The 27,027-nt window shown below is 43.7% G+C and overlaps 2 protein-coding genes, 1 long non-coding RNA gene and 1 pseudogene across 4 annotated transcripts in view; 1 reads left to right on the top strand and 3 right to left on the bottom strand.

Moving 5' to 3' along the window:
• Positions 1–165: 165 nt before the first annotated feature.
• Positions 166–2,131, bottom strand: LOC147035113 (uncharacterized). The gene is made up of 2 exons (XR_015061326.1): positions 1,678–2,131; positions 166–288 (listed from the first exon to the last, which is right to left on the bottom strand). It is a non-coding gene; the product is annotated as an uncharacterized LOC147035113 (long non-coding RNA).
• Positions 2,132–2,504: 373 nt separating this feature from the next.
• On the top strand, positions 2,505–19,664 carry BAX (BCL2 associated X, apoptosis regulator). The gene is made up of 6 exons (XM_085893765.1): positions 2,505–2,765; positions 2,937–2,985; positions 7,385–7,546; positions 12,251–12,386; positions 16,255–16,359; positions 17,012–19,664. The coding sequence occupies exons 1-6, from the start codon at positions 2,669–2,671 to the stop codon at positions 17,114–17,116; spliced, it is 654 nt and encodes a 217-aa protein (XP_085749891.1). The 5' UTR covers positions 2,505–2,668; the 3' UTR covers positions 17,117–19,664.
• Positions 7,722–7,862, bottom strand: LOC147035115 (signal recognition particle RNA; annotated as a pseudogene).
• Positions 14,763–27,027, bottom strand: part of LOC147035116 (uncharacterized) — a 106,455-nt gene continuing 94,190 nt past the window's right edge. For both annotated transcript variants that reach the window (XM_085893758.1, XM_085893752.1), the window contains one exon: positions 14,763–15,900. In XM_085893758.1, the coding sequence (XP_085749884.1) occupies positions 15,857–15,900 (44 nt within the window). In that variant the 3' untranslated portion in view covers positions 14,763–15,856. The remainder of the gene's footprint in view (positions 15,901–27,027) is intronic.

Consider the following 27,027-nt stretch of genomic DNA (forward strand, 5'->3'; position numbering starts at 1 on the left):
CCTGGAACAGGCCACGGTGCCTCTGCCACAATAGTCCACTCATAAGCGTTCATACGGGAAATGAATACATACACACATATGTATGTATGTATGTATGTATGTATGTATGTATGTATGTATATATATATATATATATATATATATATATATATATATATATATATATATATATATATATATATATATATCGAAAACATGCAGAGCGTGACGAGCACTCCCCCGATCTCCATTGGACATAGTCCTACACCAAAGCGCCACCTCCAACCCGGAGGCCTCAGCCCGGCCACTCTGTAAAACAGACAAAGATTATTTGGTCAACATCAGTTAAACATCAAACGGAGCCGCCTATCTGGATTTTGGGCTTATTTGCCCCAATCAGGACAGCATACCAAATAAATATCCAACCAATGATGACCACATTCATCGTGTAAACATCAGATGCACCTCTTGACCGTTATAGTGAGCATCGCCACGGATTACGTCTCACACTGTAAAACTGCATAATCTGCAAAGAACAACCGTCCGTCTGCCACCGACGATTGTTCCAGGTGATGCAAACCATTCAACCAGAAGGACAAGATGTGATCGGTGGGTAAATCGAAACATGTGGAGTGTGACACGCACTTCACTGATGTTGACCATGTAATCTTTGTCTCTTTGACAGAGTCGCCGGCTCGAGGCCTCCGGGTTTGAGATGACGCTTTGGTGTCGGACTATATCCAATGGAGATTGGGGGAGTGTTTGTCACACTCCAAATGTTTCGAGTTACCTGTCGATCACATCATGTGCCTTCTGGTTGAATGGTTTGCATTAGCAGGAACAATCGTCTGGGTGGCAGATGGACAGTTGTTCTTTGCGGATTATGCGAATTTACCCTGTGAGACATAATTCACGGTGGTGCTCACCATAAGTTAGGAGGTGGATCCTGTATGTGTGTGATCGATCATTGCAAGCATAACATACGACATATCGTTCTCTTTGTTGACCCTGTGTCCAACCTTCACATTTCTCTTCTTTATTCCCGCCCCCCCCCCCCCACTCTTTCTCTCCTCTCTCTAACCCTCCTTGCTCTCCCCTCCTAATAAAGTGCAAGTGTGTGTGTGTGTGTGTGTGTGTGTGTGTGTGTGTGTGTGTGTGTGTGTGTGTGTGTGTGTGTGTGTGTGTGTGTGTGTGTGTGGTCATTCAGCATAACATATTCTCTTGGCTAACCATGCATCCTCACCCCTCATCTTTCTCTTTTCCCCACCCCCTCTCTGTCCACTCCTCCTAAAGTGCAGCACTCTCTTCCCACACCTCTCTCTCTCCCTCCCTCCTGGAGTGTGTAGCAACGTGTGGTGAAACGTCATTTTCCCCTCTCCCTCTCTCTCTCCTGTCCTTCCCAACTCCCCCTTGCTTGCCCCTCCTCCTCGCTCCCCCTCTCTCTCCCCCTTTCCTCCAAAAATAAAATCAGCCTCAGGCCCTAAATAGGCTTCAGTCAAATCCTCCACTGCCAGTATCATGTTTGGATCTAAAGCCGAAATGTTGGTCATAAAGAAGGTTGAATTCAGAGATAAACATGGAAAGACGGTTCTCAGGAAGTCATTACAAGAATTTAGAAAAACTAGTAACAATGGAAACAGGTGTGTAACTGTGAATTTCCCGTTTTAATATCGCCAGGTTCGAAGATGGAAATAATACCTGTTGAACACTCCTGTCATCGATCGTGCTCACCTCTCAAGATCCAACGTTTCCCTTCACGATTAAATCGAGGTTTATATTCCATTACATTCCGAGTCAGTTGAATTTGACGGCATTAAATACTTTGACCAAATGAAGTGTGAGGCGCTTTTCACACGTGTCTTCAATTCAAACGGGATATATCGAGCCAATCAGGATGGGTTATGCCCATCATACCTCGGTGAACCTGTAGTTATAGACCTGTCAGTGCATGATCCGAAAGCGCACATTGATTTCCCGTTACCTCAAGTCACGTGTGCAAAGGCCCCGCCCTTTGGCGAGCGCGACACTCGCGGTGCTGCTGCTGAGCAGTCAGAGTCAAGCTGGCGGCCATCTTACCACTCCGCAATATTCGACGTCGTCAGAGCACAGCGGATTAAACTGCGTACTCATATTTTATCAACGCCGGTTTTTGATGAGTTTTTTATTGTTTTAATGTTCAGCAGAGCCGAGAATGTTTGTCTGTTCACTTGTGATCACGATGAAAGGCCTACAAATTTTTCTAAAAAAAACAACAACAACAACAACAACATGTGCGCAGCCGACATGAATATTTTCAAGTTCATAATGGAAGGTTATTTCTACCTGTAGGGTAGTTTATATTATCACAGCACGGGATTGTGACGATCGTAAAAGAACCCGACACTTTTCGGTCGTCCGACGTGTAAAAATCTCTTCAAAACCATTTTCGCCATGGTAAGATGGCGGCGGGATTAACTTCTTCCTTCAATCGTCAATGAGCACCCCGGCGCACACGTGGATGACGTCATTTCGTTTTCTTCCACGGTGACGTATTGCGCCCTGGGCGTTACGTCACTCGCCGGTTCGCACGGTAGTTTTGCCTGGGCTTGCCCGGAGAAAGATTGGCGTCGATCGAAGATCGACGAGGCCGCTCGATATTTAAGTTTCAGCGATATTCGGGAAAGTTCAAGAGGTTCGAGTCCGGTGTTCTATGGCGGAAGGAGGAGCTTCCGAGAATCCTGGAGCGGGGAGACAACATGAAGAGGACGGAGACGACCCCGTGTCGAGTAAGCAGCGACTCAGACGGGGTAAGGACGACGCGATCGGTCAGGCCGGTCGACTTGGCGGTGGCCGTGGTGAGACCGGTCCGGGTGTTCGTGGTTACGAGCCGTGTGCGGTGACCATTGTGCGAGTTAAGGTGGTGCGTGTCAAGACCTCCAGATGTCCGCTTGATCCAACTTGTTGTTCCCTTCGGACAGGTTCCGTGGCTGATCGGATCAGCCAGCAGGCCGGACCTCTCCTGCGCCGGTAAGTCGATCGTTTTACCTGTTATCGTCACCTGTTGATTTAAGACTTGGGGGTTAAAAGGGGTCTGTGCCTTTCCCTTTGCGTGAAGCCGATCTTGAGCATCCTCGGAAGGGGTTACCCCAAACCAAGACCATTCTTTCCATCGGGCCAAAACGGCCACTTGCTGTCTTACCTTATCTTCCTTTACCTGTGTCGGGTCTGTACAGGTGCAGGGGTCGATATATAACCAGACTCGGTGGTGTCATAATTAGAGGGTCCACCTTGAATCTGGGAGGTCGGCCATTCGAGCCCCCGACCGAGTCGTGCCAAAAATTAGGAGGACCGCGCGTGCTGAAGCTCACCTGGATCAGGGGCAACAGTCACTCAAACCCACCGCAGACCCCCGAAGACCCTGATTTTTTTTTATGCCATGAACAAGCTTTGGTACATCACGGGTGATGAAGGTTGTGGCCAGGTTTCATACAAATGGTGTGTGTAGTTTCGAAGAAGAGAGCAAACACCTATTTTGGGGGGCACAAACCCCCCCCCCAGGACCCCAATGTTTTATTTTAATGCCTTGAACAAGCTTTGGTACATCACGGGTGATGAAGGTTGTGGTCATTTCATACAAATGGTGTGTGTAGTTTCGAAGAAGAGAGCAAACACCTATTTTGGGGGGCACAAACCCCCCCCCAGGACCCCAATGTTTTATTTTAATGCCTTGAACAAGCTTTGGTACATCACGGGTGATGAAGGTTGTGGTCATTTCATACAAATGGTGTGTGTAGTTTCGAAGAAGAGAGCAAATACCTATTTTGGGGGGTACCAACCCCCCTAGACCCCCAATGTTTTTTTATGCCTTGAACAACCTTTGGTACATCACGGGTGATGAAGGTTGTGGTCATTTCATACAAATGGTGTGTGTAGTTTCAAAGAAGAGAGCAAATACCTATTTTGGGGGTTTCGAACCCCCCTAGACCCCCAATGTTTTTTATGCCTTGAACAACCTTTGGTACATCACGGGTGATGAAGGTTGTGGTCAAGTTTCATACAAATCATGTGTTTGGTTCAAGCGATAATGACGGAAGTGTTTCTCCTCTCACTGACCGACTCGCCTACGGACGCTGCTCGATCGCAGACGATAAGCTCACCACGCTGAAGTCCAGGTGAGCTAAAAATGGTCCATGCTGCTTCCTTGCTTGATGCTCAGTGTTTAAAAAGGATAAAGCATGGACAATCAGTTGCACCTTTACGGCCTCCGCTTGCGTTGAAGTTCCTTGCAAGGGAATTCGTTATATTATGAAATATCAGGATGATTAGAGAGAGAGAGAGAGAGAGAGTGGCCATTTGGTCCAACGTGCTCGTGTCGTGTTTTCATTTTTATTTGTTTTATTCATTCGGCGATGTATCGAGTTGTCCGATTGAAGATTGTGGGAGAGCATTTTTATCTTTGAGCTGACTCGTTCCTTGAACTTTGGCTCCGTCCTTCAGGTACAGAAGTGTGTGCGCGTACGTATACTGGGGATAGCATTTTAAATACGTTTGACAACAAAATCCTCCTCCAAGGACGAGCATACTTATTGCTAGACGGTTCGAAGGAGGTACAAATTCCACACTGATGACACAACATGTAATAATAGTAAAATCAACTCGGAAGGTAATGAATCAGAAACAGGTGATGGAACAAATGAGGCAGAATACCTTCAAAACAAGGTTGTTTTTCTGTTATGTTGACGTTTTCGAACAGGCCATGTGAAAAGCGATAACCATGTAGGTGAGGATTCTTAAAGTCTGCCGTGGGTGTAATTATGAGCTGGACTGTATTTGCATGTTTTTGTTTGTTAACAAAATTGAGGCTCATGGTCAAGCGAGGTGACAGAGGGGCAAAATTGCAACTGACAGCTGGGGCAATGGGGAACACAGTTGGTCACAATAAACAAAGGAAAGGATGAAGAAGAAAAGTAGAGAGGAGGTGAGGATACACAGTAACCTGCAAGTAAGGGGGCTGGGTTAGGAAGGGTTAATGGGGTAGAAGAGATCATGGGTAGGAATAGAGGGTGACACCAACTTGAAGCCCAGGAGGAGGAATGCTGCTATTTTTATATATTTTTTTGTATACCTTGTCAAGGCTCTTATGAGAGCAAGCACACAATGCACAGCAAGGGGGGGGCATGAGACAAGAGGGGAGGGAGTGGGAAGGACAAAACAGTGGGGAACAGAGACATTAGGAGATCTGTGGAAGGGAGAGGGATGGGGTGGGGAAACCAGAGTATACAAGATGGACACTACAGGGACTTTCAGGAAGGAAAGCAGGGAATTTGAAGGAGGTGGGTTTGGGGTGGATAAATTGGGGTACAAAAGATCAATTTGGATGGGGGACGATAGGAAGTGGTGGTGAACAGCTGTGTTGAAGGCCTGGAGGGAAGAATGGAATTGAACAGAGTGAGGGAGTTTATTCCAAAGGCGGGGAAAAAGAGGAATGAAAGAGTGAAGGTGAGCAGTGATTCGTGATTTTGGTAGTTTTACCAGAAGGGGGTTGTTGGCGGACCTTGAGCGCTTTGCGGAAATATGGTGGTGACTTATCGTAGACAGAGCGGGGGGTGGGGGGATGAGACCAAAGAGAAGACGGTATAAGACAGAAAGACCACTGACCAACCTGTGGTGAGAGAGTGAGAGGCCCATAGACTCAGCCTCATCGTGGGAAATATCAATGATCCAAAATACCTTGGTTTCCACTACATGAAGCTGATAAAGGTGAAAGGCAGGAGCACCAGCCCAGAGAGGAGAGCAGTACTCCACCAGGCTGCAGACGAAAGCTTTGTATGTGGTCAGGAGCTCATGTGGGCCGAGGAAGGACTTTGCACGATGGAGGATTCCCAGTCGGCACCTGGCTTTGGAGGCCAGGTTGGAAATGTGGCTTTACCAGGAAATATCATGGCAAATAGTGAGACCCAGAAGCTTGAAAGAAAGGACTTCTTCCAGAATATTGTTGAGAAAGTCGATGGGGGGGAGGGGGGGTTCCAAACGGTCCTTTCGGAGAGACATCGTGAGAGTGTGGGATTTGTTAGGATTGAAAGACATGTTCCACGTGTTGGACCAGTTTGTGATTTTACTCAGATCTGCAGTGAGCGAAGAAGCTGCTGCTTGCCGTCTGAGGGGTGACAGATGGTACGGCAGAGGGTGGAGTCATCAGCAAAGATATATAGAGGATTCTCCAGAGAGTCGGAAAGATCATTGATGAAAACCAGAAAAAGAACAGGGCCCAGAACGCTGCCTTTAGGAACTCCAGCCTGGACAGGAAGAGGGGATGAAAGAACTCTATTAAGGGCCATGTGTTGGCTGCGACAGAAGAGGAAGTTAGCGAGCCATGAGTGGAGATGGCATTGGAAGAGAGTTTGGTGAGTAGGGCAGGGTGCCAGACCGTGTCAAAAGCACGCAATATGTCCAGGGATACGGCTCTGATTTAATGTCCGGCATTGAGGACCTCCATCCATTGTTGGGAGAGCAGGAACAGCATATCCAGGGTAGAGTGACCTGGTCTGAAACCAAATTGATGATCGGAAATCAAGCCATTGGAGAAGAGGAAGGATTTAATGTCTGAAGGGATGATGGATTCCATAACCTTGCTGTTGATTGGGAGAAGGCTGATTGGTCTGTAGTTTCAGGGATCTGTTTTTTCACCTTTTTTAGGCAGGTCGGTAATGTTTTCTAATTTCCAAGCAGATGGCAGATGACCTTGAGCAAATGAGAGGGTGAATAGAACAGAGAGAGGGTGAGCAAGAGCAGAGGAGCAGGTTTTTAGGACACGTGGGCTGATGCCGTCTGGGCCGGTTGCAGAATCTGAGTCGAGGTTTGAAAGCAATATCTCCACCTTGTCAGAAGAAAAGGACACAGAGTCCAGGGACAGCCGGGTGCGACTAGGTAAGGTGGGTACAGAAAACAATGGGTTTCGGACACAAGATTTCGATGAAAACACCGAGTTTAGGCATTCAGCCTTTTCAAGTGCGGTATCAGCAGAGCGGCCATTTGAGGGAAGGGAGGAGATGGAGGGGGAACATACGCCAGAAACAGATTCGATTAAACGCCATCAGGATTTGGAGGATGGTTATGCTGAGACTGGGCAAGTTTCTTCGAGTTTTGATGTAGTTTGGGAAGAAGTTTGATTATATCGTTCGTAGACCGTTTGAGAGATGGCAAATGGGGATTTTGGACGAATCAACGTGAGTCTGCAGGAAACTCGTTCAGTTTTATTCAACTGTAATGCAGACATTGATTATTGATGAAGATGGATTTGGCAGTGGCTATAATAAAGTGTAATGGTGAAAAGGTATGTCAGAGTTACTGAACTTATTGTTTGTAAAAGGGTGTATCCATTCGATGGATGATCATGTGGCTAAATCTGACGTCTTCTACTCGGCAGTTTCATCCTGGATCAAGCCGAATCGGAAGGTGTGGATAAACGGCCTACCTTGGAAGATCTGGGTGGTCAGCCTGGAGAGTTGACAGACAAGAGTATCTCCGAAATCGCTCAGCAAATCAAGATCATTGGGGATGAGTTGAATCGGAATGCCGAGCTTCAGCAGTAAGTTCAGTCATGCTCGAGTTACTAAAGATGTTGTTGTTGTTCGTCTTTCGGCTGCTCCCGTTCGGGGTTGCCACAGCGGATCATCCATTATGATCCGCATAATGATTTGGCACAGGTTTTATGCCGGATGCCCTTCCTGACACAACCCTGGTCACCTCTTACGACACAGGGATAAGGATTGGGTTTCACCATGATTCCGGGCTGCCCTACACCCACTCATGGCGCGGCCCAGCACAGGGCTCCCGTCCTCAGGTGATCCTCCAACCCAAGCCTCCGAGTAGCCGGATTACAGGCGCACGCCACTACGCCCGGTATCGAGTTACTAAAGATGACTTCTTTTATATCTACAAGGCCACAATGCTACAAACAGTTTCTGTTCCACTTTATTCACCACCTTGCATGTTAAAAAAAAATGTATTTACAGTTTCCTTCATCATACCTACACTTGTCGCACTCATACTGCCAACAACTGGAGCATTTATGTTGTAGATGACAGTGTAGGCTCCGTCAGTATGCCCCAAACTATATCGACCAAGTCCAACTCCTAGGCTGGGGCTCTGGAACCCCATCACCCATCATCGACCAATGTTCAACAAAGCTGAACACAACCGTATCCACAGACCAAGAATCCATGGTAGAGCCTGAAACGTGCGAGGATAACTAACAACAACTAGAGCGTTCATAGAACACATGAAACAAGGACATGGTGGTCTGTGAGTGGCAAATTTGATTGGTCATGATGACGTAAATTGCCATCATATTTTTGCCAAAGTACTGATAAACTACTGGCTTGTTTTCCGATTCATGTTCAAAAGATAACATTCATTTGGATTTGAGTTGTTCCTCGATCATAACCTGACGTTTGGAGACAGACAGACAGAAGTGAACCGATTGCTCAATTCTGCTCTTTGCTTTGCGTGCTCGGGGTAACAACAATAACAGCAACACCAGGAGAGTTTCTAGTAAGTTATGAAAATCCCACCATTGGTTTCGGAGAACTTTAAGATGTTATATATTACTGACGCACTGATGTATGAATCACCGTGGCATGAGTTCCCCAAAACATAGTTCATGCGAAAGAAACCAAATTTATGACTCCAGGAAATGATAGTTTGTAAAGCTGTAATTGGGTTTAAGGAGGTAACGCGATCAACACCCAAACGGGAGGTTCAATATTTCATGAGAATGCACCCTTGACTGATTGACTGACTCTCTTTTATGGATTCTGAGGGATAACTACATGTCAATCAGTAAAAGGAGAGGGGACAGCCGGCTCCTCTTTCCTTCCTGGAGATAGTTTGCTTTAGTGTTCCATTCAAGTGTACACGGCATTACAGTGGCAGTTCGTGATCACATTTAAACGAGAGATACTCACCAGGGTTCAAGCATAGTTCGGAGGTGAGAATGTGTGTCGAACAAAATTTCCATTTTGGTATCTATTCGCACCTCATGGTTGGTATTGTGGTTAAATCTCAGCATGTGATGGTGAGAAAGAGAGATCTCTCCTTAAAACTACCAATACAAGGACAACAGAGGCTTAAGGGAAAAGCATTTCAAGCTGTCGTCTCAGACATGTTTCCGTTATTCCTTGAATGCACGCTTGCCCAGGGAAGTTGCATTCTGTGTTAAACCGCATACCACACCAGGGAAACAGGATTCCTCATTTGCATATTCCTAACATGTCAGTGTTGATGTCACCAAAAGCATCAAATCGGATTGAGCAATCAATGGGAGGATGATTAGGATGGGCGAAAACCTGACATTTCTTGAAGCAGATATGTATCGTTCTCTGATCAGTCTCTTGTCTGAGAACAATATGTTTTGCAAGAAAATCCTTGCATTGTTACGTGCATTGATGCGTTCAACACTTATGTTCATTACCTTCAGCATACAAGACGTTCCTTTTATCGTTCATGTCATTGTGTTCTGAGTATGAGACAGGATGGTGCAGAGGCAGTGCAATTACTTTAGAACTTGCGAGCCTGGTTTAGATTCCTGATTCAATTATAAATTTTCTGATTGGTGCTTCACAGCTCGGGTGTTATCACAAAGTTTGCCCTCCGTCAGAAGGATAGTTTGCCGGTTGGGCGTGTGCATCTGCTGTCATCAGTTGATGGACGTTAAAGATCCCTCGCGAAGAGTAGGGGAACTATCGCTGACATCATTAACAAATTCCAACTCGAACCTACAGCACTACAACGGTGGCACTGCTATGCCTCCCCCCCCCCTCCCCAGCAAATAATGCTACCCACAGCCATGTGCTGCACATGGAAGAAGAAGAACTGTAAACAAATTCCAACCCAAACCAACTCCAGTCATCAGGCCTTTTTCAGCCGGTTAATGAAAGACTTGGGCGAACAAGACTTCAAGCTTCTGGATCTCACTATCTGCCATGATCTTTCCTGGGAAAGTCACATTTTCAACCTCGCCTCCAAAGTCAGGCGCCGACTGGGAATCCTCCGTCAAGCAAAGTCCTTCCTCGGCCCACCTGAGCTCCTGACCACAAACAAAGCTTCCGTCCCCAGCCTGATGGAGTACTGCTCTCCCCTCTGGGCTGGTGCTCCTGCCTCCCACCTTTCTCGGCTTCACGTTGTGAAACCAAGGCATTTCGGATCATTGGAATCTCCCCGTGGTGAGGCTGAGTCCTTGGGCCTCTCACTCTCTCACCGCAGGCAGGTCGGTGGTCTTTCTGTTTTCTTACGTCTCCTCTCCGGTCTTGCAAACCCCCCCCCCCCTGCTGTGTGCGATTTGTCCCCATCATATTTCCGCAGGGCGCTCAAGGTTTGCCAACAACCCTCTTCTGGTAAAACTACCACAATCACGAATCACTGCTCACCTTCATTCTTTCATTCCTCTTTTTTTCCCCCACCTTTGGAATAAACCTCCTCACTCTATTCTTTCACATTCTTCCCTCCAGGCCTTCAAAACAGCTGTTCACCACCACCTCTCATCGTCCCCCATCCAAATCCTTGATCTTTTCTACCCCCGATAATCCACCCCAAACCCACCTCCTTCAAATTCACTGCTTTCCTTCCCAAAAGTCCCTGTAGTGTCCATCTTGTATCCCCCGTGTTCCCCACCCCATCCCTCTCTCTTCCACAGATCTCATCATGTGTCTGTTCCCCACTGCTTTGTCCTTCCTCCTCCCACCCCTCCTGTCTCATACCCCCTTGCTGTGCATTGTGTGTTACCTCTCATACGAGCCTCAACCAGGTATACAAAAAAAAAATAAAAGAACAATGAATGACTTAAACACTCTTTGTTCCTTGAACCATATTACACAATATAAGAGGAAGAAGAAGCCGCTTATAACTCTTACAGTACTGTCTTCCCATGCAACCGCACTCCCTGTACAGTTTCTTCTGAAGATACCTATTCCACTGGAACCTGCTGTTCCAGTTTACTTTTAGTGGAACACTCGCACTCCAAACAGGAAAAAAAATTGATATTTAAAGTTTACATTTAAACAGGCTTTGTTCCTTGAATCATACTATCGAAAAGAAGAAGCACCCACGACTTCTGTACTTACTTCCCCGAACACAAGTATATTGCTGGAACCTGCTTATAAAGACAAGACGGGCCACAACGAATCGGAATTCACAGTTTTACCGACAGTTTGTGCGATTTTGTGTGTCATGTGCTTCTCTCGTCTCCGCACTTGTTTATCTCGGTAAATGTAGCGTTTCCTTGCAAACAAAACGAAGAAACCCTCAATTGGTTCGACTATCAAGACGTACGAAGACCGCGACACCGATGCGATTTCATCGACAATGACAAAAGGACGATTCGACAATAGGGGCTGGCAGGATGCCCGAGCGGTACACACTCTCGCCTCAAAATTGTCTACCTTGGGTTTGAATCTCGGTCGAGCTATAAACCGTCATCCCGGTGTGTTTCACGGGCAGGGCGATTCATCAATGTGTGCGTCGTCCCTCAGATGAACTATTTAATTACTCATTCGTATATTTTATCGTCCGGTGGTGAAACCTCGTGGGACACCCCCCCCCCCCATCATAATTTTCTGTACTCCTTCATCCCGTTGTTTAACTCCCTCTACTGGAATGTTTCTCCTTGCACATCCTTATTACCTCCACCACTGAAGGTTGACGGAGGTTATGTTTTCACCCCTGTCTATCTTGTCTGTGAGCAGGTTATCTCAAAAGGTTATGGATGGATTCGGACAAAACTTGGTTGGTAGACATGTTATGCGTGTCACAAGGATGAATTGATGAGATTTTGGTGAACATCCGAATCCAGATCCGGATATGAGAAATTTTTTTTGAAAGTGATTCTTCACTATTGAGAGATTAGAGCCCAAAAAACGACATATAGCATGATATTTCAGTTATGAATGGATTATGACAAAACTTGGTGGATGAGTTGGTTAGGTAACAAGAAACAAGCTGATTCGATTTTGGTTCAGGTTCGGATGCAGATCCGGCCTACCGGTGGGATACAAAGTGTAAACTGTTCAGCCTGGCAGGGGTATGCGCTCGAACAATTGCCGTTCTAGTTTACCAATGTACTAGTACTTTTGAAAGTGCTTTAGCCTTGAGCTCCAGGTCACTAATTAAGATTGGTCGATGTGGCCTTACACTTGTAGATGAACAATTCGCACTGCCTCTGAAGCTTTATAGACACCCGTTGTCAAGGTATCTTTATGATCGTTTAATCTTTAACATTCTCTCTCTCTCTCTCCAGGGTAATAAAGCAACTACCACTGGATTCTCCCCGCGAGTTGTTTAAGAAGGTCGCCTGTGAAATAATCTCGGACGGAAACATAAATTGGGGCCGTGTGGTCACGCTTTTCTACTTTACTTACAAGCTCATTATGAGGGTAAGTGCTCTTGTGCCAATTCATTTTGCCTTTTGTTTCTTCATGTTCTATCATCTTTGCTTACGTTTCGCCAACTCGGGAGCAAGGCTGGGCAATGCTGCGGATTTGTTGCCAGAGGGTGGTGCCGCAATTCTACGGCACGAGGCAACAGGCACCTTTGGTATTTTTACATTGTGACATGGCATCAATGACGTGGCTCCAGAACGTTTTCCCAATCAAACAATGCATGATCACGGCTGCCCAAACCAGGGGACCATCGCATCGCTGCCGGTCTACCCATGGGCGCTGCTCGCATTGTCGTCGTGGAACAGCGGCCAAATGAGCCATTGGGATAATCAATGATACTCGTGTGATGTATAGTGGACAAAGCTCTCACTGTACCCTTTGTTTGAGTTGCATCATTTGTTGAGGGGTGGGGAAAGATGTGGTGGTGCCAGACAAAGTGTTTCCTGTATGTTGTAGCAGGAATTTGGAATTTGTTCAGGGTGCTGGTGATAGCTTGCTTACTCTTCACACAACACACCGTGGCATATTTAACATCCACCAACTCATGCTCGTAGATTGGTCGCCCAGTTTAACTTCCATCCGAGGGGTGGCACACGCATCGATTTATCGCTCTGCCTGTGAAACACCAGGATGGCAGTTTATACCTGGGCCGAGATTCAAACCCAGGCTGGACAGGTTAGATGTGACAAACAAAACGTTTTAAAAGTCTCCACCGTTATCCATTGCCCACGCCCCACAATGCCTCTCGTGTTCCGGAGCAAATGACGAGCCATGCAGACGCACGCACAGCACTCGAACCCCTTTCAATTCACAATTGATAAATAATCAAATGTACAACATGCGAATTGCAGATATTGGACACACTTTACTTCATGGATGCATTAAAATGCCGTACAACCGGACACAGCGAAGGTTTGGACGAAATAATCTCGCAGCATAGCGGATCAATCAAAATGCAGTAATACCTCATGTAGCACTCAGGCTGCATTCCTGGAGAGGAGAATGCTAATCTAAAATGCACTTAAAGGGGTCATGAAACCATTGTTCATATGGAGAATGCGTTCCCGCCAACGTTATTTTTTTTTTTACGCATGAACGGTATATGAGGGTTTCATTGGGGTATTGGTAATGGCGCTAATAATAAAATACAGATGTAAACTTATCATATATATATATATATATATATATATAATTTTATAAGATCATTAGGCTGGCTCCGCCTCCTCAAACCCAACAAATTTGTTCACTGCCTCCGGCCATACCTTCCGCCAAACAATGTTCATACAAGTGATGGTGACTCCCTCGCAGGACATGCTGATGTTTCCAATGGCCTTCATGATGTAGGATGTCCAGAAGTCCCGAATCAACTGTTTATCTTGATGATCCGTTGCCTCGTCCAGCTGCTTGAACGTGCATCGGAGTAAACAGATGTGGGCGGGCAGCATATTCGTACAAACAATGGCAGCAGGCACGTTTACTTGGCGAGTGCTGCATGCTATGGATTTTCTTCGTTTTTGGGCGCTTTCTTGGATAAAAAAATTAATAACTTATCCAGGACTACGAGCTCGATAACGAATCTGCCCTAAGCGAGGTATTAGTGTATGTTTGTGTGATGGAACATCACTAATAACGGTGTTCATTAAAAACAGCATGCCTCATTGATATGCAATGTCGTGTGTGAAATAAACACACTGTAAATGCCTGCAAGTCATCTTTAAATTTAAAGCATCAAGCAAATTTACACATACATCACCCTGGTGATTCGCGTGCAGGGTGAGGGACCAATGTTAAGCCGTCCATCGGATGATCATTTACCCGGTGGTCCCATGTGCCAGCACTTGTCGTCGGTGAACCTTAAATATCCTCTGGTGTCTTCAGCAAAGAAGTTATCGCCAACAACCTGAACAACCTGCAGGGGGCACTGTATCGGTGGCATAACCATACTCCCTGCAATGATGCAAACCCGCAGTCTTGTGCTGCTCAATGAAAATGTGCTGCTCAATTTCAATAACAATGAAAATGGGGAAGGGAGGGAAAACGGGTTTATATGGGCCATTTAATGGTGGGGAAGGGGACGATTAAAAGTATGCCCATTTTTTGCACACGTCGTGGAGTATGGTAGCTATCCTACCTACAGTCCTTGCCACGTTTTTTTTTTTTTTTGAGGGGGGAATCCCTCCTGATATGTTTTTTCAGACTTGTAATAAATAGATGGCTTTCTTAAGGACATATATATATATATATATATATATATATATATATATATATATATATATATATATATATATATATATATATATATATATATATATATATATATATATATATATATATACAGGGTGTCCCAAAAAAATGTACTCACTCTTTAAATGATAATAAATGTGTTGTTTATTGACTTAGAAACAAGATTGATGGTTAAATGTATGTTTACAAATGTTCAAACTGACGACCATCACGTTCCAAACACAGCCAATAATGCGGACCAATGGATTCAACAATGTTACGAATCATTTCATTTGGAACTGCAAGACATTGTCTTTCAATTTCCTCTTTCAGCTCATCGACTGTTGCTGGTTTTGAGCCGTAAACCTTAACTTTGAGGTATCCCCATAAAAATAAATCCATTGGAGTGAGGTCTGGGGAACGCGCAGGGAATTCAACACGACCTATTCACCCAATCCATCTGTTCGGAAAAATTGCTTCGAGATAGGCCCTTACATCACGGTGGTAGTGGGGAGGTGCTCCATCTTGCTGAAAGTAAATCTCTTCGTCACCAAATATCTCTTCCCCACGTGGACCGACGGATTCCTGCAGCAAATTTAAGTAAACATCCCCAGTGACAGTTTGGTCAAAAAAGAATGGCCCAAGGATGCCCAATGCTGATATCCCACACCACACCGTAACTGCTGGTAAGTTTAAATGGTCTTCCATAGTAACATGCAGATTTTCACGAGCCCAGTAGGTGCAATTGTGTCGGTTAATTGAGCCATTTAACCTGAAGCTTGCCTCATCGCTCCAAACAATTTTGGATGGAAATGCTGCATCTTCTTCGCATTTGCCCAGGTACCACTCACAAAATTCAGCTCTCCGGTCAGGATCGTCTTCATTTAGAGCATGGATTAATTTTGGAATGTAACTTTTCCAATTAATTCGCTTCAAAATGCGATTGGTGCTTGATTTTGGGATTCCTGTCTCACGAGCCATTTGTCGTACAGATTTCCGTGGGGATCGGTGGATGGTTTCCAGCAATTGATTATCCTTTGTGGGGGTGGTTGATGACCGTGGTCTTCCTGAACGCTCCTTATGGACGTCATTCACAGTTCCATCTGTTTCAAACTTATCTCGGATGTGAGCAATGGTGCGTCGCATTGGTGGATCTTTGTGAAAAATGTCTTCTAAATTGTCTTTGCACTTCCATGATGTTTTCGTGCTTCCAGTAGCACTTTATGACAAATTTTCTTTCTTCAAAACCTAGTCGTACTTCTGCCATCATTAGGGTCAATTTGATCTGAAAAGAAATGAAAAATTCAATGAGTTATGAAGAGCCAAAATGTGAGTGCATTTTTTGGAACACCCTGTATGTATGTGTGTGTGTATATATATATATATATATATATATATATATATATATATATATATATATATATATATATATATATATATATGTATATGTATATGTATATGTATATGTATATGTATATGTATATATATATATATATATATATGTATATATATATATATATATATATATATATATATATATACACATACATATGTCATGAGCTATATGAGTTTATCTTGAACAATGACACATGCATTGTAAAAATAAATAAAAATGAAAGTACAGTATTGTCGTTTGCAGGCGTTCAGCCATGACTTGATGGACATTGTTCATACACTTATGAACTGGGTACTGGAGCTGATCTACGACCGCGTTGTCCAGTGGATCATAGATCAGGGTGGCTGGGTAAGCACATGGTGTCATTTGGCGGTGCACGTGTTGAAGTCTTTGTCGTTGCTTGCATGTGAATGTCATCACCAATTCTGGAAGCCATGTTGAGGGCTGCAAGATCTTACCATTAAATGTATTGTTCTTGAGAAACCGTAGACATGAAAATGAGTCGTTCCAAAATTTGGCCTCTAATTGGTGCTCGTGCACACTTATTATAAGTAAAACCTGTTTTTTTTGTTTCTAAAAACATTTGAGTGCATGACTCTTGACTCCTGGTCGTGATTGGCAAAACACTTGGTTTTAAGTCGACTTTTGTGGTCACATGAGCACTCTGGGGTCATGATTGTCAATTGTAAGTGGGTAGCCTGATGCAGCAACTTCATCATACACATCACCGGTTGTATGTAGTTCAGAAAATTGGGTGACGCTATATTTGTCACAAACCAGGTGTAAATTGAGCGATGTTGAGGCGCATCATAGATCAACCAATCCGTTGCCAACAACTGTAACTGTCGGATCGTATTTAATGGGTTTGCATCGATTTTTAGTTGATACTTGTCAAGAATCCTGCGTCACGTGCTCATCTCATTTCCGACAATTGATGGAACACTTTTTAGATGCAATGCATCTTTCTTCCCCAACCTTGTGTTTTTTTTTTTCTTCTCAGGAGGGTGTGCGTGACTACATCTCACGCACCAACTGGCAGATGGTGGGAGGCTTTGCAGCCGGAGTGCTGTTCAGCGTCGCAATCTACTTGGTCAAGTCAAAATGACAACTCACAAAATATACTTACTGCCCCCTGGAGGCCAGATGACCGCATGGGTCTTCTTATTTTTTTTCTTCATCTGTCTTTCTTCCTTTGGGGCCAACTATGTACATTGCTTGCATTAATTGAGAAAAAACTTTGACCGGCTTCTGACACTCTTTCCCAGGACATTCCTTTTCTTCCCAACTTCCCATCGTTTGGCAACCTTCCTACCCTCCCCTTTCTCACCCCACCATCAACCCCAACACCTCCATTCTGTTCCTCCTGTTTTTTATTTTTAGTGTGCCCTTCCCTTCCTTTCCCACAGAGGTAATATGTAGTCATTTGAATTCTGAATTAAGCCATTCGTTACCATCCAGCCAGCTCTGAAACCTATCTAATGCAGTGATATTCAGACATTATTTTACACACGGCGGGTTTTGGACAATTCGGTCAATGTGATAATTTATTTAATTTGGGGGGGTTGAAAATATTGACTTTTTATTGTGATGTAATTTTCAGAATTATTGCAGCAAGGAGTGTTGTTAACATTTTTATTTCCCCTCTTTTAGTACACGACTTCACTGTTCCCAAGTTTCCTTTAGAAAACCCTTCGAGTATGGACGGAGTAACCAAAGCTTTATGCAGAATAGTTTGATGTTGGCTGGTACGTAAATTGACTCTCGCTTCTGTAAATCTCATAAGGATGCTCGGTGCGCTATCAATGCAGTGACGCATCTTCCCACTTACCTGACAGTTTTCCGTGTTCCACGCAGTAACATCACAGGTTGAACAAAGATGCCTGTTGTGGATCATAAGCACCGATCTTTGGAATGTTGGTGTCCGATTTGCAATCTTCCTTTTGTGCTATTTTTATTTTTTTAATTTAAACAACCCCCCCCCCACCCATTCAAATTGAAATTTACTTTTGTATCGTGCTTTGCTGGCAAAGCCATAATTGCGTTGGATGTTGTTGTTTTTGATTATGTCTTTTTTGTTGTTTTTTTTTTGGATGAAAGCTACTTGCAGTCGTTATGTTGAATATGTCTGATGTAAGATCATTTTCCTTAACTGTAGGTTCTTCTTCCCTTCTGTCTTTTTATGGTGATATCCCGACCAGATGTGTTTTAGATGATCAGTGCAGCTTGAGATACAGGAACATTGTTATACATTAATACACTGGTTGTTTCATCGGTAATATTGGGTGGGTGGGTAGGGAGGGTTGTGATATAAAATGGGTGCATAAACTTGTAAATGAGACAAACTTGTCAAGATCACCCCTATTTCCAACCCCTGTGTTGTAAGAAGTATAAACTTACAGCTACATTTGGGTCACCACGCCTTGGTCACTCTGCAACCACAACCACTCCACCTCACAGGGTTTGTCAACATGCCACGTGGCTGTCGATGGCTAACTCTCTCGCTCTCTCTCTCCTACGAAACTATACAGCACATATACCTTTTCAGTTAAACCGCTGCTAACCTCAATGGTCTTCCATACAGCAATTAATTTATTTTTAAGTGGTTTAAACACAGTTAAAAGAAAAGGTAACAAACCAATAATTTCTTGCCAATGGCAGAACATCACGCCAATTATTTGATAGAATGGGTTTAATCCCAGCATTCTGGTTGGTCATGGATCATTATGTACTGGCCAGTAATTGCAGGGCATCGGTTAATGTGAAACTCGTACCACGTCGCAGTAATTTTTTTTCCAAAAGCCAATGGAATTCATCATTGCAGCCATTGAAGATCACGTCATGGCCGCAGGTACGTGGAATGGTGAGGTACCGGAAGGTCTGTGTTTTAAGCCCAGTCCAATCCTGCAAGCCAAACTTTTATCCTTCAGTGAACAATGGCGAATTATTTCTCAGCAGGCTTTGCCCAGGAATGCAAAACTGTTTTGCTGAGATTGAGATAGTCAAGTACTTGGCTGCCTGTGAAAAGCATTTTGAAGCCTGGTCTTATTCTCATTTGTATTTGTCTCCCCTTATTTATTTTATTATCCTGGTAAGTTGGCTTTTTATGTCATCCAAGACTTGTGTGAAACAAATGTTGATAAACCGTGTGATTGACTGCAAGTTGATATGTCTGAGCATCGAACAGAGATCGAACATTAATAATTTGCTGAAAAGCATAAAAATGAGTACTTTGTTTTTGTGGATAGAATGATTTATTCCACTGTTATAAAATGCTTTTGTGAGGGAAAGTATTTTTCATGTTTATAAAAGCTTAATGAATCCTCTTTTTATATATATGTTCAAATATTGTTACCATGAATCTTTCTTGAAATAACTCTTCAGTATACCTCATGAAATGAAAGCAATTTCAGGATGGTTGACGTCTGGCCTTCTTGTCGATCCTCCTTGGTCCTTTTAATTACACTTCATTTGAAATTACCAGGGTATACTGTCAGCAGGAAAGCCCTCTGCTACAGACGTTCAGGAAACCGGACATTTATCCAGGACCGAGGAGGTTACAGTGGTTTTCTACAGCAATACTAATGCTGTTTGACTTTTGTAATATTGTGTGCCTCTTCTGTTTTTTCACTGAATAAAGTTTACTTTGGTTCAGGTCCCATTGCCCAATTATTCAGCCAGCTTTTAAACTCCCATTACTACTTGTTTTGCCAATTTAGCTTCCTTAACTGGTGGTAAAATAATTTAATTGTCCATGTGAAAAAAAAAAGAAAGGTGGTGGGGGGAGGAGGGGTCTTGTGCTACAGGATCAAAATCATTGTTTTTCCTAAAATGAGAATGTAGTACCATACAGTAGATTTCTTTTGTTTTCCAGTCATAGTATCCTAAAAGAAGGATTCCCTAATTAAGTTTCCCTCCATCTTATAGGGGGAGGTTTATAGCTGTTATACGATTTGTTTCGACAATTCGTGACAACATTTTTTAATGGTACCTTCGGGTTACTTAGACTGAGAAGTACTAAACCTCCATTTCGGTTTTTTTTTTCCTGCCATTGTCCAAGCTGTATCTTGGAGCCAGCTGGGACTTTCAGAATGAAATATCAATAATGGGATTAAAAAGTATGTAGAGGAGAAGCAATTTTTGACCTTGACCTAATTTTAAGGTCAAAGCAATTATAGACATTTAAACATGTTTCACCACAACTCGACTGACGTTTGTCCGATCAGAATGAAATTGTCCTCTCTAATCTAGAGTGACCCACATTTTCGCTTAATTTACATCATACTCCTCCAGGTTAAAGGTTACGGTCAAATGGCGGTCTGAAAAAAAAAATGCATTTTTTTTTTTTTATTGTTGCTCACTTTTGCCATTGTGGAATTTCAAAGACCGCTTGGCCTTCCAAGATGTCCTTGCATCATAATTGTGTATCTGCACTTAAGTTGTGCACCTGATACGACATTCATGACCTTGACCTACGCTTTTCGGATTGTGACCCAATGAATAAAAAAACACTTTTGTGATCATAAATTGAATAATTTTCCTAGTTTTCATGATTGAGACTTTTTTTTTGGAAAGATTGCTTGTAGATGGTGACATTTTCTTTATTTACACTCTATCCCTAAATGTTGGTCAAGGTCATACGGAGGTCCAAAAAAAGTCATCGTTGGATTGCGGGCCAAGGGTAAGTGACGGGTGATCGCAAAGGGTAAGCCTACCCCGGCTTAACCTTGGTGATGACAAATATCTAGTTACCTCCGCCAATGAAAGGTGGCTTAGACCGAGAGGTTGTTTTCTGTGAACAGGATATCTCAAGTTGTGGATGGATTCGGACAAAATTTGTTGGACAGGTTGGGTGTGTGATAAGAACGAATTGATTAGATTTTGGTGAAGATCTGGATACTAGAATTTTTAAAGTGATTTTTCACCATTGAGAGATAGGGCCAAAAACGATGTCGCATGATATCTCAAAATATTGAGGACAGATTCGGATGAAACTTGGTGGACAGGTCAGGTGTTTGACAAGGAAGAAATGATTCGATTTTGGTGAAGATCTGGATGCGAGGATTTTTTATTTTTTAGAAGTGATGCTTCACCATTGAGAGATGGGACCAAAAACGATCTAAAGCATGATATTGTTTTTTTTTTAAGTTGTATGAGTTGTGACAAAATTAAGTGGATGAGTTGGTTACATGATAAGAATTCGATTTTGGTTCAGGTCTGGATGCAGATCCAGCCTATTAGTGGGCTGCAAAACGTAAAATGCTCAGCCTGGCGGAGGTATGCACTCTCCTGAGTGCCATTCTAGTTTGTTTCGTCCTCGGAGCTCAGGCATGTGAGCTCAATGCACACACTTGTCACGATTAAAAACTCAGTGCTGTACACTTAGAAACCAAGACCTGTTTGCCACTGTTTATGAAAGTCAAAATGCACAAAGCTTTGTACTTAGATCAAAAAATAATAATAACTAGAACTGCCACTTTATAACTGCTGGCAGTGATGACCGGGTACCCAGTCCGTCCGCCTTTGATACAACATGGGACTGAAAATGAAATAATCAACCTATTGACGAATCCATAGGACGATGATAGTTACTGTAACTATGTCCAGCAAACAAATCACAGTAGTTTTACATTGTTGGTGTCTGAGCAAATTCCAAAAAGTTTGACAGATATTAATTGTGACGTTATACTCACAGATTAGTCAATTGTTGTTCGTGGTAATCTCTTTAGTAACCTTAGTAACTGCATGTAATTATCGTTTTCATTTCAAGTGGTGATATACAAACAGCAATGAAATGGCCGAGAGACAATGCATTATGCACAAGGAATCGCTTCACATAGACCAGGACGACAGTTTAATAAGTCCACAAAACGTTGACTCTTGGAAGACCGTGTTGGAAGCTGCCAAAAATCAGAAACCGTGCTCCTATTCAGGACATCGCCAACAGACAAAGAAATACCAAGTATTGTATATCGCAGACAATGAAGAAGCATATTCACCATGAAAAGAGATCTGCTGACCTTGAAACCCAAAGCCTATCTAATCACTGGTGATGAAATTGAATCCGAATGTTCCACCATCCAAGCGGTCCAGTAGGACGACATCATCCAAATAATGAAAATACAAACAAGAATGCATATTCTGTGGAAAAGTGAAGTGACACAAAAGAACAAGTACATGTGAGACATTAGTAAAAGCAGTAGAGCTGAGGGCTGATAAAAAGCTTCGAGAATGTGCAATTCAAAAATGTGACTCAAAAATTTTAGCTGTCAAGAGCAGGGACATAGTAGCTGCCGAAGCACACTATCATTTTTCTTGCTATAGAAATTACACAAGAACAGTTGTGAAGAGCTCATTGGCATCCATTCTTTCACAGGATGTGATACCATCAATGCATTTGTTGTCAAAGGGAGGCTGAGTGTGCTCAAAACGAATCAGATCAAACAAAGAGGTCCAATGTGCCTGTGCAGAGTTGAGTGAAATGTGAGATGTCACTTATCTGATGTATGCAGTGAAATCTGAAGTAAGGGATGTTAATGACCTGAGATATCACCTTTCTGTGCGAAGAAAGGAAAGAGAGTGTCACCAATTGCCACCTCGTAAAGACTGAAAAAGCATGGATCACGTGGTAATTACGAGGCAGCTGCATGGAAAACAAGTCTTCTGAGGGATCCAGCGACCCCAAATCCTACTGAACATGGTTGTAAATTGGAGCATTTCAATGGAAGACAACAGCTGGTCATAGATTGGATGGATGGACAACCCGCTCCACAAGCTGTCCTCAATCTACTGACGTGCACTTGTTTCAGAAGTTGCAAGAAGCCAAACTGTGCCTGTGTTGCTGGTGGACTCAAATGCACAGACATGTGCAAACTGAGAAACCATGAGAACAAGCAGGCCTCTGAGCTGACAAAGGACGTAACTTCTGAGGACGACTTACTCGATGAGGGAGATGGATATTAACTCGAGCTGTGAACTGGTGTACCAGTAATTCAAACTCGATAGTACGAAGGCTGTGCTGCTCTTGTTAAACATCGAAGCAAATTTCATAATCCTCCTTTTATTTCTTATAATTTTTAAAATTACTACAATATGAAGTATTTGTAATGCAAACATCAGCCAAGATATTGGAATATTGTAACTTTTTATTTTGATTGCCATTTGAACTATAATTATAAAGAACAATTCTGGATACACCAGCACATACCTGTTGATACAACTTTTGAAAACTTGTGACAGTAATATGTATTGATAATAAAAACCAAAGTGTGACAAAAATGGGGCTCACAGGTGCCAATTGGGTACTTCTGAGAGTGTCGTTTCTAAAAACAACTACAAGGGAACTCTTCAACGTCGCTAGATATGCCTCTGCCCATATTATTATACATACTTGAACCAAGTTTGAACCCGGATTCAAAAATTAAATAATTTTGGCTGCCAGAACATGGGTCCAATCAGGTTGAAATTTAAAACAGATATTCCCCATAACTACTAGATCATAATTGTGATGTTTCACATCGATCGATGAAGCGGTTCAAAATAAATAACTTTTTAAAGATTTATGTTCAATCTAATATGACTGCCAGACCATGGGACCTATTAATTATTCATGAACACCAGGTTTCCCCAAGGCTTGGAGAACGTATGTGAAGTTTCATTTTGATCTGTCCAGCCACTCTGGAGAAGGTTATTTTAAGAGGTTTCAGGGTAAATCCAATATGGCTGCCAAATTATATGACCTATGATATTGTTGTGGTTCTCAGAACCGCATGCATACAACAGATAGTGTCCCAAGACAGTTATTCCATTATTATACGTGTAGATAGGCCCTTTCCTTTTGTTTAGCGGGACAACAAGGGAGTGCTTTGCGATGATCTAATAGCTAGGGTTGCTTCAATCATTTTTTTCCTTCATTTCATCCCTACTCTTATTCTTTTCTGATTATTCCTAAGGTAAATCAGCCGCGTGTGCCTTTGCTGTAAGGTGGGGCCTCGTGGAGATCAGCGCGTGCGGCGCCGCGGTAGGGGATCTGCTGCAGAGAGATCCACGTTCCCGGGCGAGCCCTAAACCCGGCGTGTGCGGCGAGTCATGTGTGCTTGGCAGTGCGGGATTATCGACTCGGGCTTCTGATGGTCTGGGGTGGATCGCCAGTTGCATTAAAAAGGCATGCGAATAAATACCTCTTAAGAGGCTGCACTAATGGTGTATTTCACGGCACGGGAAACACGGCCAGCATGACGCCCACGCTGCATGAACCGCGTACGGAGGCCAATAAAGACGATTCCACCCCATGTTTGGCAATATACGAGTGTGCGAGTAGAAGCGGCTTGTTTCTTTTCAACCTCAATATCCGACACATATTGATATTCGCCCCACGCACACGCTAGCGGAGTCATGTGAATGCGAGCGCTGGTCACATGGCGTAATGGCGGAACCGCGTGCACTGTATGGAATGTGCTCGAAAGCAGACACGTACGCCGCTCGTGAGACGTGCACGGATTTTTCCATGATGATGTACCTTCGGCCCTCGCTGGCAGCAGTGGATTCTCCACGGATGGTGAACGTCTTCTCGTCTCTACGTCCAGCGAAGCTGCCGCGTGCGCAACATGGCCCCTGGCACGATTGAACGAGTGCGTTGATCGACGCTGGTCGAACGCCCGAGCGGGCATGCAGGATCCTTGACCGGTCGCCCGGGGGTTTTTGCAGGACGATTCGCGTGCCAATTTCGGTGTGGGTGATTCATGTCATCTCGTGGGGTCAGAGCGCAATATTGCCGCTGTTTGAGATGGCCTTGCCGGAAACGAAGTGAGGCGGTTTCCGGCCCAAGCTGGCGGGCCATGTGAAGGGTGGGGCCAATCGGAGCACCCGATTCAGGTGATGCCGTTATGATTTGGGGTGGCCCCTCTCCCCGAGCTGCAAATACAATAAAGGTCGGAGAAGTCCTTCCGTCTCGCTCTTGCTTTTTGAGTTTCTCCGCCTCTTTCTCGCCTCGTCGACACCACCAGGACCCGCCTCCTGCTGCCCGGACTCCACCTCCTCGTCTCCGCCCACATGACGTCGACCCAACCCGCCTACTACTCCGTCCTCGCACTATGGACTCCGCCCCTTCTCGACTCAAGCTCCTCCTTTACGGTGCCCAATTCCTGGTTCGAAACTCCCTCTTCATCAGGTTTTCTGTGTCTGTGTGTGCGTGTGTGCTGGCGCCTGTCTGCTTAAGTAAGACTGCAGAAGATAGTTATTGTTATTATTATTATTATTAATTTCGAGTTAAGTCTGTTCTGTCCCCTTTTGTAAGTTGATTGTAAATAAATTATCATGAGGAATGTTCCCAGCTCGTCTTTGTGGTTTCTTTCATTGACCAGCATGGTCAAATCCTAGTTTAGCTGGGACTTTATTCCCAACGATCCATTCCTTTTAGCCAGTATGTCCTGGGGAGCGTCGCTCGGCTGCATCTGATCCGGTAGAGTGATCCGGTTCGGACAAGGCGTACCGAGGGTGTGTTCCCCGGTAATTAAACCACGTGATTAATTAGGTAACCCGATTAACCCATAGAGGGGAGGACCCTAGGTCACGCGGTTGAGTTATTGGCATCCACTGTCGGTTAAGCAACCAGCCGCGTCACGGAATTATCCGTGTGCGACGGCCTACAATTCCGGGGAGTCTGGTGGGAACAGAGATAGTTTCCCCCACCTAGTGGTCTTCTCACCCGACCTCCCGGCCCATAACAATATTATAGGTGGAGAACTTTTTGTTCCTCATGGAAGTGATCATATTTGTAAAGTTTGACCTCAATCTGTTCAGCCATTTTGGAGATTTTTAAGGTAAAAAAAAGGCTGGCAAGCCACATGAGCGATGACATCATCAATCCCCCTCCCCCCCCCCCGTACAATCTATGATGTCATAATTATCACTAAAACATTCCACATGAGTAGACACACCTATGGTGAAAATTTCGGGTCAATCGGATAAGTGGCTGCAGAGAAAATTGGCACGGACATACGGATGGACGGACACTCCAAAAACATGCCTCCAGCGACTTCGTCAGCTGGGGTTTTGATATTGAAATAAAACTCACTATTTATATACAAAGAAAACAGATTCACTTCAAGTAATAAAAGACATAAAAGGTTCATGTTTTAGGGTACTTGTGGGGAACTGAAGCCAATCTGAAAATTGACCAATGTGATGTTACGTTCCAAAACTGCAGTTTTCCACACGTTTGAGTAGGGTTGGATAAAGGTTGCCAGCACAGAGAAGGCCAAGAGTTGTAGAATGCGATCATACATTTTCAATATCGAGGGACATATACCTTGTCAAAAATCCTACATAGTATCACTCCCCATGGACAGAACCGTTGACCAAATTTTGAGGGTCTGGCTCATAGCATAATATAGTAGCCCCATTTTATAGCCTTATGCCCTAATCCATTTGAGGTTTGTTGCGGTTTTTTAAAAATTTTAACCCTTTCTAATAACTCGCAAAGTACCTGTCCTCTTGCATCCTGATGAAATGAATCCAATTGTTCCCAAAGTTGCTGAACCGATTCTTAGCAACACCTTTTCTTGCATTAATGAATTGAATCCAATCTTTTTTCTTGTTGTGCTGTTGGCTTTATCTTGGCATGGTGATGCATTTGCTTGAATTGCAAGTTATTTTTGCAGCAAAATTTTCCCAAAATAATCATTTTTTTCCAGGAATGCCAACCATATTTTCAAGATCTTTTTTTTTTTATTCCAGGGGAAAAAAAAGCAACAAAAAACGCTTCGATGGGCAGAGGTAAAAACGCCAAAGGATGTGGGGATGTTCCTCCAAAAAGCATGCAAACAAGGGAGGGATGGTCACGAGAAATGATCATGTGAAACTATCCCAACATCTATGAACAATGTTTGTCCTGAGAAAAAAAAAAGTTATATCAATCTCAAACAAGTACACACACAAAGGGACAAACATCATTCAAAACAAAGAATACTTTTTGGAGAAATATCCCCACATCCATTTGCATAAAAAAAATGTTTTTAT

The sequence above is a fragment of the Eptatretus burgeri genome, chromosome 1 (genome assembly GCF_056783735.1).
Source record: "Eptatretus burgeri isolate ZD-2024b chromosome 1, Ebu_testis_v1, whole genome shotgun sequence".
NCBI classification, from domain to species: Eukaryota; Metazoa; Chordata; class Myxini; order Myxiniformes; family Myxinidae; genus Eptatretus; species Eptatretus burgeri.